The 14,495-nt window shown below is 42.7% G+C and overlaps 1 protein-coding gene across 1 annotated transcript in view; it reads right to left on the bottom strand.

Moving 5' to 3' along the window:
- anos1 (anosmin 1) overlaps positions 1-14,495 on the bottom strand; it is a 41,092-nt gene that overhangs the window by 19,257 nt on the left and 7,340 nt on the right. Inside the window, exons 3-4 of the mRNA XM_003455461.5 lie at positions 600-662; positions 80-302 (exon numbers count right to left, since the gene is read on the bottom strand). Coding sequence (XP_003455509.1) covers positions 80-302; positions 600-662 — 286 coding nt within the window. The remainder of the gene's footprint in view (positions 1-79; positions 303-599; positions 663-14,495) is intronic.

The following is a 14,495-nucleotide window of genomic DNA, read 5'->3' as shown; positions in this document are numbered from 1 at the left end:
ATGACTTCTTAAGGATTTACACGGCGATGTATTGTTGCAGAATAAAATAATGTTTGATTTTCTCTGCCTTCAGCTTCACCTTTGTAGAGATTCTTTGGCAGCTGGCAGGTGTGGCCACAGCCATTGGAGCAGCACTTTTTGACAGCTGAACACTCTCCATCCTCCTCGCAGCTCTCCACACAGGCAGCTGCGAAGCCGCTGGCCTTCTCCGGGGCAGGGCAGTCGCCCTGCTTCACTCCCTCCACAGACTTTAGGAACTCGCAGCTAGTGAGACACTCGTAGTGTTTCTTGGGAAAGAGGGGCTGAGGAAGAAGAGGGAAGGAGAAGGGGAGAAAAAAAATATAAGTCAGACTACTTTTTTTAAGGCAGGGCTGTGAGCTAACAGTGATTCTCCTGTTTACATTTCTGCTCATGACTCACTGGAGCGGCGAGTACATTAAACAGCTTAGACTCACAGAGGGTGTCGTTACAGTGCAAAACCAGTTGCTTCACACCCCTTTTCAAACTTTCCTCTTACTAAATCTTCCCACTGGGCCTGAAAAAAACCCCTCAAAAGCTCAAAATCTGAGGCAACCGCAGCATTTGTGGCAGTGACATACCTCACATAAATCTTGGCACTGGTTTTCCTTCAGGTCCCAGGATTCCTTGCAGGGCTCCAGGCACTGTGAAAAGGAGAAGGGTGTCAGTTCTTCAAAGAACCAGCCACATCAAAGTGTTAGCGCTGTGGAGATGGTGCCTACTTGTGGCGGGCTGACAGGCACCTCGCTGAGGCACTTCCCCTACCACCTTTGCAAGAACCAAACACACCACTTTTTGCTACGGATAATGGCCAAACCGTCAAAGGGCATAAACAGTCTTCTACAAAAGCAGATATGGGAGAAGGTTTGTCTGTCAGGCGCAGGCTGTCTCTTAAAAACTCTGCTCTTGCTTGGGTTTTGCTTGGTGTAGGCCTTGACAGATTCTCTCTTCACGCCTTAACACTAGTAGCCTCCCATGCCGTCTACGCCTCCTTCTCGTCCTGCCACTTCCCCTGCACATGTCTGGGCTTGATACACTTTGGCACTGGCACTAAGCTCCCTTCTTTTTACCATGCTGAACAGAGAGCATTTAATAAATGATACACTTGGTTTAATGTTCCTGGGATTCCCTTTTTTAACACGCGGAACAAATTTACTGAATGCTCGAAATAGGCGCGGGATAAAAGAAAAACTTCAGCGTAAAGTGCAGCTCTAACTCGTTTTGCCAAACATAACTCGGGATGATAACGTTTAAAATTAAAGTTCAGGATTCCAGTCAAAACTCCTCCTTTCTTTTATACGCAGCTGCTCACCCCGAACGAATCAAATTCAATAAAGGTGAATGTAATATAACAAAAAGGTCCATGCGTGTCCGATAGAATCAGGCAGATCCCGCTGCAGAAAAAGGAATGTGTTCGGATTGGGTTTGAGAAAAGCTAGGGTCTTATGTGCTCTTGCTCCTGGCCGCTGAGAGCTGGTGTGAAAAAGAAGAGCGAGCTCAGTCAAACCGCTGCCAGGCTGCTTCTGTACTGCACTGGGAGCAGCCCAAACCGCACCAACGACCTGCCAAAGCCACTCATTCAACCCTGTTTAATTTAGACTCCTTCACCAGCTACAGTGCAGCTAAAGTAGGCACAACAGTACATTTTCAACGCTTTCTCCTACATTCATCATCTAGGACAGTTCAATATGCCGGTAAGTAATGGAGGCAAATATGACATGGCTACCTGCCATTAGCAAAAGTCCACTTTTGGTTAGAAAAGGAGACCCCTGAATACAGATTATGAGAAGAACACAAAGAGTAAGGCACACAGAATGATTAAATCAGAGCACCTACTGTAGTGACTGCATTAAACACTGGAGCTGAGGTAAGAATTTTTTCATCTCAGGCTTGGAGCCAGAGTTTTAGTTATTACTCTTTAATTCACTCATTAGCCGGCTCTGTCATTATTATGCCATTGCCAGAGAACAGTTTATTTGCTTTTTATGGAGTGTGGTGGACGGGCACATGATGAAACATAAACCTTGCTTCTGGAGGAGCAAGCTGCAATCAGGACCGTGCACACGTCTGCCAGCACTCTGCTTCTCTGCCGGGTCTCTCCTTTACCCAACCCTGTCTCAAGCAGCTGACAACCTCTGTGTGGACAGTGTGTTGAGTGCTAAACAGGCCATTTCCCAAGGGAGGAGAAGGCTGGGAGGGAAGGTATTTTCTTAATTACTTCATAGCAATATAGATATCACTCCAGCAATATAAAATATAAAGTGCCAAGAGGAAAAAATTGGACACCCTGTTGGGTTATGACAGCGGAGAGCTCCAAGAGAAACTAATGTGGTTTCTACAGAGCTGATCAGGTGAAACCGCTGTAACACCTCGGAGACTTAAGATGACATACGAGCTTAGCTGCGCTGTCCAAGTCATGCCTCATTCTATGCCGTTTTAAAATCATCTGCTATTCATAATATGGTGACCTTATATCATTAATTCTGTTCTCAATTGTGTCCTGCGGGAGCAGAGGCTGTGGCGCAGCAGCAGCAAACCTCAGCATCTCAGGCTCATATACGAGCCCCACGCTGCACCAATGAGGTGTTGAGGCAATAACTGTGTGCTTCACCGGTGTCTAAAGGACATTCTGCCAGTAGACGCATATGTTAAAGCCCCCAAATCCCTTCTACAAATCACTGAACATACACACATAAGCCTGGGGATCAAGCTCATTTTACTCATTGAACGATCTTGTGTGCATGGCCTGAATGCATTCCATTGACTTTTCTTGAGGATGAAACCCTCTCTGGTTCACCACAATCACAACTGCACGAGTGAAAATAGAATCATCGTTACCCCAAGATGCTCAGGCCTGTGTGCCAAGCAGCATGAATTAACACAGCACATTGCGTACCATGGATATTGCAACACAGATCAGAATGCTGGCTGTGGGTTTAGTGTTGTCTCACCCTCGCAGTCTTTTTTCTCTCTTTTTTTTTTGAAATGTAACTCTTCGGGGCAAAAGTTCTTAACTAACAAAAAGCTGCACAGTTCTATCGGGAACTTGTTTTTGCTGTACTTGTGGCTGCATCATAAACGACACAAAGATAAGCATCTGTGTTGAGGCAGAGCTCCCTGCAGGTGTGCTGAAAACTGACAGTCTGTCAGTATTTCTCCACAGCCACACCTCCCAACCTGACATTTAAGGAGGGAAGATGAGGACCGACGACAGATGTCTTGCCAAAGCAAATAGGACGCCTGGATATAATTACAAAGGTGCGCTCATCAATCAAAGACCTGATTCCTATTTACACAGTTTGGTGCTCAATCTAAACCATGTTACTGATGCTGCCAGACTAATCCTTTGGATGGGCCAAGACTTATTTTCTATAAACTCTTGTGCAATTTCTTAAGGGTGTGCCACCTCCACCCCATCCCAGGCTGGTACACACACACTCACCTTATTGAAACAGTTCTTCGGTTTTTCTACATTCGACTAACAAGCACCAGAGCCCCAGTTAAAATCCCAGAAGGAGACACAATTGCTTTTGGGGTTGCTTCAGAAAGGGTGTCCAGTGTAAAAGTCTGCCAAATCAAACCTCTAGAGCTACTTGCTATAGTGACCTTTTGTGAAGAAAAATGAATGTAGCTTCATTTTTAAATGCATTGATTTTTAAAAATGTTGTTTTGCTGACCTTTAGTCAATGGGAATTCTTAAACTAAATGTTAAATACAGCAAACACAAAAATCCCAACTCAACTAACACATGGAAATGTCAAAGCAATCAGTTGCAGCTTCCAGGTTAGAAATGCAAACTTGGATGCAGCAATAAACGTGTTCATCGCCTGATACAAAAAAATGATGCGGTCTTACTTCCCCCTGTGTGAAAACTGTATGGGGTCCTGAAAGGTATGCATTATTAGGTGCAAAGGCACTTTGCACCTAATAATGCTATATTAGCTATTGTGATATCACATTAGCTACATTAGCTAATCCATGATGTCACTAGGATGTTGTTATTGTTTTTCTTTTTTACAAAACTAAAACCGTGCAAACTGCACACTCATTGGCCAGTGACTTGTGATTCAAACATTTCCTTCATTTTGAAACATAATATGACCAAAACTTACAAAATAAATTACATTTTCTATTCATTATGACCCAAAAATGAGTAACTAAGCCGATAAATTTAGCAGGAAAGCACTTACAGAAGTAAAGGCAGAAAGCCATATTTCCATAGACTTCTATAGAATTGAGAGTCTTTATGCAACCATTGCTATCACCATCTGGTGGCCTTTTGATAGAATGCTTTATGGTTTTATTTTTCTATCCTGGAAGCTACGTCCATGTGTAATGCTTCAAAACACTAGGTCACATTAGTGGGGGGTTTTCATCCAAAACATATTTTCCCTCATTAGATGGTATCTGTGTCTTTGAGATGCACTTGTACAGTTTATTAATGCTAAGTGATGTAGAAATAGCCGCTTATGACTCCAAACACCAAAGTGGTGCCAAGCAAATATTAAAATCGAGGACATCATAAATGAGTGGGTGCCATCACAGCGGTTTGTGGTTTGTAGGGAAAGTCTATCTATATCTACAACTTGTGTAAAACTTCCTATATGAACAGCACCACAGTATGTCTTACAGTGAGTATCAGCGGATCCTCTGGAGATTTGAAGTACTCAAACATTTACATTTCTTGCACCACCAGCAGCTAATGTTTAACTTCCGAAACATAATCTGGAAAAACTACACCACTGAACTAGAGTGGAGAACATAATTGACCTGGACGTAGTGTATGTGCTGGTTCTGGGTGCCAGCATCGGGGCTCCCTCAAGCAAATTTCTCAGGCTGGCATCGGAGCTACCATCTGTTTTAGTATCACAAGGAATGCATGTAATTATTCTATGGAATGTTAACATATTTCAGGACAAATTTCACCCCCCAAAAAACACAAATGCTTTCCTTTTCTCAGAGATGTAAACAAGAGCATGGGGTTGTGTCTATGGACTTGAGCTGTTAGCCTTAACAAAAGCATTTGGGCGGCTGATTTCCCCTTTGTCCTCTTATCTTCCTGCCCAATGGTGACACATTCTGCATGGTTAAGTAGGAACATCCAGAGCGCTCTTTCACTCCCCATTTCACGCTGTAATAAAACGCAGCAGTTGTTACTCTGGGGGACCCTGAAAGGCATTCTGTGGGGCCGATGAGAGAGTCAGGCTGAATGGCAGCCAATGCCACAGCCCATCTTCACTTTTTCATGCCTGAGACTAGGCTGGGAGGGGGGCGACACAGGGACTGAGAAGGGAAGGGAGATAGAGCGAGGGAGGGGGGTCTGCCGTGCATGGAACTGCCTTTCTTAGTCATCGTATGGTTATCTCCACCCATTGTAAAATGCTTACTGCCCCAAGTGAGTGACTGGAATAACACAAACTATGAAAAGTGCATACAGAAAATGTCACACAAGTGTATTGTTTTAGTTAATGAAGCATGAACTGCTACCAGTCAAGGTAGCCCCAGGCTTAACAATACACAGTGTACACAAAACAGGGGCCATAATTCAAACTGATGCGGATGACATTTTCCCATATTGCCCGAACATATTTGTACAGTCACGTGGAGCTGTGTGAGACAGCTATGACCAATTCTGTCATTTTGTAAATGAAAATTCAGCAGACACAAATTTATGTGGGTACCTGTGCTTTCCCTCCACTCAACCTGCTATAACACGGGCTCCTGTAGATTTTTTTTCCACCGCTATCCCAAAAGCTTAGAGATGACATCTGGGAGATGAAGGTATTGATCCAAGCACTGATGGTGAGTGTCATAGCTTGAGTGCTGCCAACAAATATTTACAAGGTGCCTTTGCTGCTTCTTGGGATGAAGCCACAGCTTTTTTTTACCTGCTCTGGTTGACTCAGATATGGTGGAATCTTTGTTGTTGATCACACACACATTGTAAATCTCACCTCCAATCTCATTGAGTTATGGCCATTTTTTGCTGCCCTAGTGCTTTTCACACTCCCAATGACTGTACTCAATTATTCCAGCAGCTCCCTGCTCATATCTATCGACCCATCCAGGAGTAAGTTGCTGGGTTTGCTCTCTCCTCTAGCGAAACAGGCACGTACTCCATCTCTTCACTCACTTTATTTCACTTTTATTTGGCTGTCACCCCCCCAAACTTGCTCAGATTCTCCTAAATTGTTATATCTCCTCTCAATTCTCTATCTCGGCTTTTCATTCTCTCCCTCTCACTCTAAGGGCCAAGTAAGACCTGATAAATTCTAAAACTCATTTTTGGACGTCTAACTGAACTAAGCCACAATGTTCACATCGATGTTTTCCAAAAATCTCTCCAAAGTAGAAAGATGAGAAAACATGAGACTCGCACTGCAGTGTAGACAAAGAATTAGCTTTTTTTTTAATTATGTGAGATATCTTATGCAAACATGGCCACTGAACTTTCACTTGTCTCCAGCTTTTGTCTGTGTTCATCTTTGTGTGTTTTCCAAGCCGTGCTTGTAACCAAGCACAGTGTAACTGACACTTTTTGTGTCAGCTCTAAGGCAACTGCACCGATACGAAAAAAAAGTCATTAAACAAATGTCAATCAAGAGACAAAAAGAGCAGGCCTCAGGTGACATTATGCAGCTTGGATCACATTTTACTTTTTATGCAATCTTGGTATAAGGCTGAAAATTCTTCTCTAGATCTAGAAAAACTATTTTAATCAAGTTGGAGGAAGAGCGAAGCTGAGTGGCAGCCTCCGGGGCTAAAAAATACAGACAGTACAAAAGTGCTGAAGCCTGCAGTTCTTCAAACGGCCACTTGAAGCTGGCTTCAAAAGTGAGTCAATCCTCACCGACTCCCATTTTAACATGATCAACTTTAAAGGAGAAATAAAAAGCTTTAGAGCCTGGTACAACAATAATAACAACAAAATAGTCTCTGTTGCAGATTTCCCCCTACATAACTATGGGATTTTTTTCACCCATTTAAATATATTTCTAAGGCTCACATTTAAGGAAGTGGCCACTCTGACTGACAGAGTGACCACTAGCTCTCTGCTAGGCTTCACCTGAGCTAAGGTCCCAGTCACACAGGCCTAGAGACTGATCAGCAACCAACCTGAAACTAGCACTCACTAGGGTAAAATGTGTATTCCCAGACTGGTTGGCAACTGGTTGCCAGAGGTTGTTGGCACTGACTAGGTGTAAAGAGGTGTGTGGTGCTGCACTGAAAAGCTCCTTGGAGTTGCTTTGGTGAGGGACAGATTGCAACGCCTACTTGCAGTTTGCATGAAAGATGACAACATGACTGCAAAGACTTGCAAACTACTTGCTGAGCAGTAGTGAAACCTTAAAATTCGACACAACCTGGACACAGAATCTTGCCTTTTAAACATGCAATTTGCAGGAAAAGATCCTCCATTTACAGTTTGTGTCACCACATTAGGAGATACACACAGTATATTGGCCAAGTAGTTGGCCAGTATTTGCAGACAAGTTGGCATTTTCCATGCAAACTACAGGTGATAAATAGGAGGTTTTTGGTGCAGCAAGCTCTTGGCAACTGATTTCATGTAGTGTCAGCCAGAAACCTCCAGCACTCGCCAACCAGTCGGGGAATGCACATTTAACTTTAGCAACTGGAGTTTGACCTTAAACGTAAGTTACTGAACTAGACTGTGTTTGTGGTGTTATAATATTTCTGCGTAGTTAACTGTATTATGGTGAATGTATTTGGTGTTCTAGTTCAAACCTTCTAAACCAAAAAGATTTTTAATTTCCTCAAAATTACAAAGTAGTGCTTCAAAATGTTCACATGTGGGCTGCTGAAGCTAACAAACCTCAAAACCTCTTTCCAAAAAGAATAATCTTAAAATATAAATATTTTCAAATTTCTCTACACGACAGCAAGCATGACTTGGCATACTCTGTCTGCGCATCACTATTTCTCACAGTGAAGCCATAATACCAACCATTACTCTTAAGGGTTTCCCTGTTTTCTCTAACATCTCCTTTAAACTGCTTCATTCTAATCCAAAATCTATAAAAATAAAAATGTAAAAATAACAGTAAGCGAGACAGAGAGAGAGCAACAGCGAGATTCACATTACACGTTAACTAGGTTAAAACATATTTCATCAAGTGTGCGAGCTGTGATCTGATGGACTGTAAAATAATACACTAGTAAAGCCTTCCAATATATCTCTGACGTGCCATTATGTTTCAAAGTGACTGCGAGAATACAGCGAGTAAATCAGGAAGAAGATATCCTCGTCCTGAGCTGTTATGAAGTCTAGACACGCCATTTCCTCAACCTAACGTGACCTTATAGTCCATGAGATATCGTGTATTTAATTTCTGCACCGCCGTAAATTAGCACAGGTGTGTGCTGCGCAGACAGTGGGTGGATCGTGTAGATCAAAAAGATTCAGTGTGCTGACTTGAGATGTGAGATTGCAACTCTATACAGCCTCACAATTTTCTTTTTTTTCCCCAATAAGCAGGAGCCTGCTTACGTAAATGCCACTAATTCTATTTAGGGCTGTAAGATTTATGTTGTTTTTATTGTTTCAGAGGCAACAGAAAAGCTATTTGCTGGGATGGAAGTGCATCTTTTTATTCATATGAAGTTTTGGCCTGTTATTTTTGGGGGAAGGAAAGAAAGAAAGAAAGAAAGAAAACTATGCTGTAGCAGTTACTGTGAGGTGTTTTGTTCTGCGATTACATAAACCTCTGCAAACTAACAGGAAACCCACAGGGCTAGCAGTGTCAGTGGAGAATTACTTTAGTGAGGAAAGACAAAAATGATGGCATGTTTAGTGCTTCTGCACTTCATTTGTTCTGAACCAGGTAATCTATGATTGCAGCAAACTGGTAGCTGCCTGCTCTCCTCCATCTATCTTCAGGCGCATCCATACCACATGGAAATGTGGTATTTTCCACTATCACAACAAACCATCAGTCACAAGTATACGATGTGACAACTCTATTAAGTGATTGAGACTAGGATTTGCAAAGGCTTCTTCAAATTTCTCTTAAACAAATAATGACATATTTTCCAAATGTCCGTGTGTTTTACAGCCCTGTGCGAGACATATGCTGCGAGCATTTAAAGTGTCATAATTCCCTCTTCAATACAACCAACTAAAACAATGTTGTTTTCCAGGTCCAGTGGGGTGAAACTGAATTTATGCGATTCGAGACCTTCTATTTTGTTTGTCAAACCAGGCTCAGAAACGTTGAGTGAGCTAGCAGGTGGTGTCACAGACATTCTTTGAGGATCACTTTAATTATTAATTTAAATGCAGTTGAGGGCGCAGACAACAAAGAGCTGAATAGCAATAGCTTGGCAGAAAGTGAGAAGGAAAAGAGGAGGAGTTGGGAAGGGGGGGGGCAATGCATGAATTATACATTTACCCCACAATCAGAGGTGCCTGCCTTATTTATGAGCAAAAAAAGCCCGCACAGCTTTGCCAGAATTGTGCTTTGTCTACTGTGGAATGCAATAGGAGTTCACTTAATACTTAATGACTCTGAAGTTTCACCCAGACACACAAACACACCAATGCCCCACTGCCCTTTAAAGGGCTCCTTTTCTTACAGGTCCATGGCCGTCTCACGTTATGTTCTGCAGTGACAGGAGTCAAAATTACAGTGGCTGTAACCAGACCCTCAGTTATCACCTACTTCTGAGCTCAGTTTACATTTCATGACAATTAGACTCAACAGGATGTATCCATCATGTGGGGTCAGATTGGTGATAAAGAGGCCGCCATGAGCTTTTGCTGTGACATGGCATGGGAAAGCCAAACCCCTTCAACGGTTTTCTGAAAAGCATGTCAGATCTACCCAACGCATGATATACTGTATTTACCCCCAAACAATCACGCATAATGTGTTGATGACAGACGTATAGAAGCAGAGTTGAAAGCAGGATCGCACGATAAAAACACTTCCTCATCGGCAAAGCCATTTATTCAGACTGTTCACACGGTTGATTTATGGCGACAGCAGTGAACTCCTGCTTACCATGCATGGGATGAAAAATGAATTTCTGCCATTGTAGGCGGAGGACATGGTAAACAAGTCAAAAGGCATTAGCCCTGCTGGCTTGTTCCATAAAATGACCACTCAAGCCGTCTTAATCCCTTCCTGCTGCATCTCAAATCAAATGAGACCAAACCTGGAGATTCTGTCCCAATGTAGGCCAACAACATGTAAAACACAACATGCCATAGAGGGGAGGAAAGCCGTCTTAATCCCATGCTCCAGTCACATTCCACCACTATCTCCAGTTGTTTATTTGAGTTTCAGACACACTTTAAATTCACTAATCCTACTTGCCCTCTCTAGTGTTCACTAAACAGCCCCTCAGCGTTATCGGCATCTTTGAATTGCAACACATCCAGATTGAGAAATAACATGCAGACAAAAAAAAAAGTAGTGATATAATGCATTCTCCTTGCTTGATGTGATGACTGAATTTTCTTTTATATGTAATTCAAAAAGCAGTGCAAAGACTTCACAAACAGAGGGCAAACCTGGGCATGTTGAGTACGTAAGATAAAGTATACAGCTGTGGAGAGCAAACAAAAGACAAAAAAAAAATAGACTTTCTCTTCATCTCTGATACAAGTTCAGACTGGAAAAGCTAAAGTATAATCTACTTTGCTGAAGTAGTCATCTCCAAGTCAGAAGGTTAAGAGATACGTCGGTCATCGAGGCCCTGCTTTTTAATCGTTCTGAAACTATCACACACAGCACTCGGTGTGGGGTTTATCTGCGGGATGTAGCAGCTTTGAGTGCAGCTGGAATAAATTGATAAGCCCCCATCTACTAAGTACATCAGCTTAAAGATTCTTAAATTCTAATCTTTCTTTCACCAAGGCGACTGTTGGCACGCTCGGTCTGGAAACGAAAATACAAACAACAACTGCGAATAAAGCCACCGAATTAATTCTTGCTACAGCACCTCTTAACACGTGATCTTAGGAAAGGAAATGATGGCAAAGTTAATGTGATAAGTGTGCTGTAATCTGTGATGTTCAGCCGATACGTCCTCAGATTGAGAATAAACACTTGGATGACGGCAGATTGTCTCAGTGTGACTGGTCATTATTGCTAAAAGAGGATTTCACTGCAGCTTTGATTACATTAATCCTTCAAGAGAATTAAATCCTTTCTGACAGGGAGAACATGGGAAATCAGGCTGATCTGTGAAACTTTGATTATCTTTAAGAAAAAAATCAAAAGGCCCCTTATGCTCTGCGGGATCAATAAAAACAGACAGGTATAAGATAGCGAGCATATTTCTTTTCCTGAAGGATTTCCTGGTGCACTCATCACTCAGATACTGAGCAGACAGGATTGCAAAGAGGAGCTCTGGATTGAGCTTTCACTGCTGAAAAAGTCTCAACTGCAAGTCTCGCAGCCTCTTTGCCTCCTCTCCTGTGGCCACGTCTTTGGTGTTGGGTTTTTTTTTTTTTTTCTGTGGGGGTTTTCATTCCCTGCCACCCACCATGTGAATAATGAGCTCCACAGATAGCAGCCAATGAAGCGACCCCCCCCGTTAACCAATGAAACTTAACAACCATGTCCAGATCAGGTCCTTCCTGCTGGGACTGACCAGCCTTGCTTCACACTCCTCTGCCACCCACACACAGACACTCACACTGCCTCAAACTACATAAAATACAAGGGGGGAAAAAAAGAAACTACATGGCTGTCTTTTTACATGATCTCTCAAAATTGAACACTCGGGTCACATATATGACTACGTGAAATGGGGAAAGTAAATTAAGTCAGACTGGCTAGGGCTGTTTCGGAAAAAAAAAAAATTACACTCTGCTTACACGTACGCTGGCGGGCAATCCAGACACAGTCTACTTGACAGATTGATTTCTAGCCTGGCTTGCTTTGAGGTGTCGGTGCTGGTAATGTGACTAACACGGGGAAGTGCGATGAATGTCTGGCCTCAACATGACCAAAAGGTGCTTTGAAGTCTGTCTAAGCACCTAACAATCCCAGCCATGCCCAGCTGTAAAACTGCTAACCCTTACCCATTTTATCACATCATTTCAGCGCACCTCAAAATGTCCTAACCACCAAGGAAAGCTTCAAGTGAAAGTGACCCTTTTCTGATGAATATGCATTTATAAGTGCTTCAATTAAGATGAACTGGAACCAGGAAATAATAATAAGGTGAGACTTTTGGATTTATTTTATAGGTTCATTTCACTCTGGAAAAAAAAACAAACAAAAAAGAACAAGTGATGAGGAAGTGTGACCGTTTTATTTTGGCGTGAGAAAATGTGTGGGTTGGTAGGAGGGGGGGTTGTGGTTGATAGTGGCTTTGAAAGACACTTTTGAATGTGACATAGTCGCATTCCAGCGATTGTTATTCAGGAAAACCGCTCCAAAGCTTCCAACATGTGAAGACGAAGGCGCGTGTAATCCAAAAGAGTAAACACTTCTTAATCTTGCTCTGGAATTTGAAGCTTAGGGTGTGATTGATAGGAAAGATCATTCAAAGGAGCCACCTGGTACAGGCAAGGCATCTATGAAAGACATGCACGACTCATTGGCGTCGAATGGCAGCCAAACAATGTTGCTCTCTAAAGATTTTTCTCCCTGCAAATGCTTGATAAGTAAATATGGGGCTATGATTGGCTCACAGAAAAATGCAGGACTGAGTCAACATCTCCCCGATAAAGGATGGAATCCTCTTTAGCTTGATCGTCATTTTCCTCTATTTAAATATCATCCTAAATGGAGGGAAAAGTGAAAAATAGCCCACTTTCCTCCTGAGGAGTTATTCTGATTGGCGCCTTGCAGTGAATTACTGCAGGCCAACCTATCTAGGCATATAGAGTATGCCCTTTCTTCTCATCCTTCCCTGATAGAAGTTTGAGTAATGAAGCGCACAGCTTTCTTGCAGACATTTAGTTGCCTTAAGTCTATCCTAGCATTTGATGTGGAGCCTGGATCACACCCACAGGGAAAGCACACCCTGCAAATATCAGCTACGCTCTGAACATGGAAAGCTTCTTGGCTTCTTCTGCATGCTCTCCCATGCTGTGGGCACACAAAATATATTTTCTTTGCCCCACCAGAAAAAAAAAAAAGAGAGAGAACACCCTGGAGTGTTTTTTTAAAAAAAACTTTTAGGGAATACAGCCAAACTTCTCAAGAGGCGAGCTCTAACAGTAGGGTAACAAAATGACAATAGCTCCTACAACTGCTTGCCGTCTACTTCCCTGGCATTCCCCTGCTGAATAGACTTTGTCTGCTGGCCCACTGTTGTGGCATGATAATGACTCCCCAGCTCTTCAAATGCCACCTCGCTCGGCTCTGGAGAGAGGGCAAGCAGGTTAATTACCATTACAATGGGGGAAACTGAGAGCAGGGCCAACTCTGGACACTGCATACGAGATGACCGGGATGACTTTCTCATCACAAATGGAAACAGGAGGCTTTGATTTCCTAAAATGCAGACAGATGGACAGGGTCACAGCATCTTTGTCTAAACTATTAGGCAGCCCTTCCTTGCATTTCCTTCACAGGCAGGGAGCTCTCAGTGGCTCTTTAACCGTTCTCCAGGGTGGACAGGCCTTCTGCCCTAACGCACTCCCCCCGGAGCTGTTGCCTTTGTCTTCTCTGTTTGACTGTGAGCTGTTCATGAAGTGAAGAGGCTAATCAGCGGCTGTAGAGCTATTCACGGGGAACCACTGTACAGCATGGGCCCATTTGGTGCAATTGTCAGAGTGGCCACAATAGCTCTCTGTTTTGACACGCTAAACACAGGCCCTGAGAGCACACTCGAGCCATTGATGTGGATGTGAAGTGTGGTGATGTTTGCTACCAAAATATTGACTTCTTGCTGCAAATTAAACTTAAGCACCATGCCCTGGCCCGCACCCTGAACGGCTGAATTGAAGCCTAGAATTAAATTAATTCAATTTGGAGAGCCCTTGAAACTGAAAGTAGCAGAGCATCACAGCTGTAGTACAGCAACACAAACATATCATTATTTTTAAGGGCTTACATCAAATCCAGCCTCATGTATTTACAGTTACAAGTAGGATAAAGAAGTGCTAACTGGCATGCTTGTTACAGCGGGGAGACCAAGAAGTTCATTACAGAGTTTTTTGGATATTTGCAGAGTTTCAGCAATGTTAGCTGGTTGATTATGAAAACAGTATGCTGTCTTAGACTTGCAGCCAGCAAAAGCTTCTTTTTTTTTTCCCTTTTCTTTTTTTTTTTCAAACATAAAACTCTGAATTACTGAGGGATGACTGGTGCCAAGAGCTGTTGTTGGCTATCGCAGTGGAAAGGAGAGGAACAAGTTTCACAGCATTATGGTGAAAACAAAGAAGTTTCGCCTGTTTGACTGAAGCAAAATGTCACCAACATTTTAAAATATATAAATGACATTTTCTTAATCACACATTACATTTTAGAAAGAAGTTGGATAACACACAA

The sequence above is a fragment of the Oreochromis niloticus genome, linkage group LG16, assembly GCF_001858045.2.
Source record: "Oreochromis niloticus isolate F11D_XX linkage group LG16, O_niloticus_UMD_NMBU, whole genome shotgun sequence".
Classification (NCBI taxonomy): Eukaryota; Metazoa; Chordata; class Actinopteri; order Cichliformes; family Cichlidae; genus Oreochromis; species Oreochromis niloticus.
This window is presented reverse-complemented; position numbering and strand designations above follow the sequence as displayed.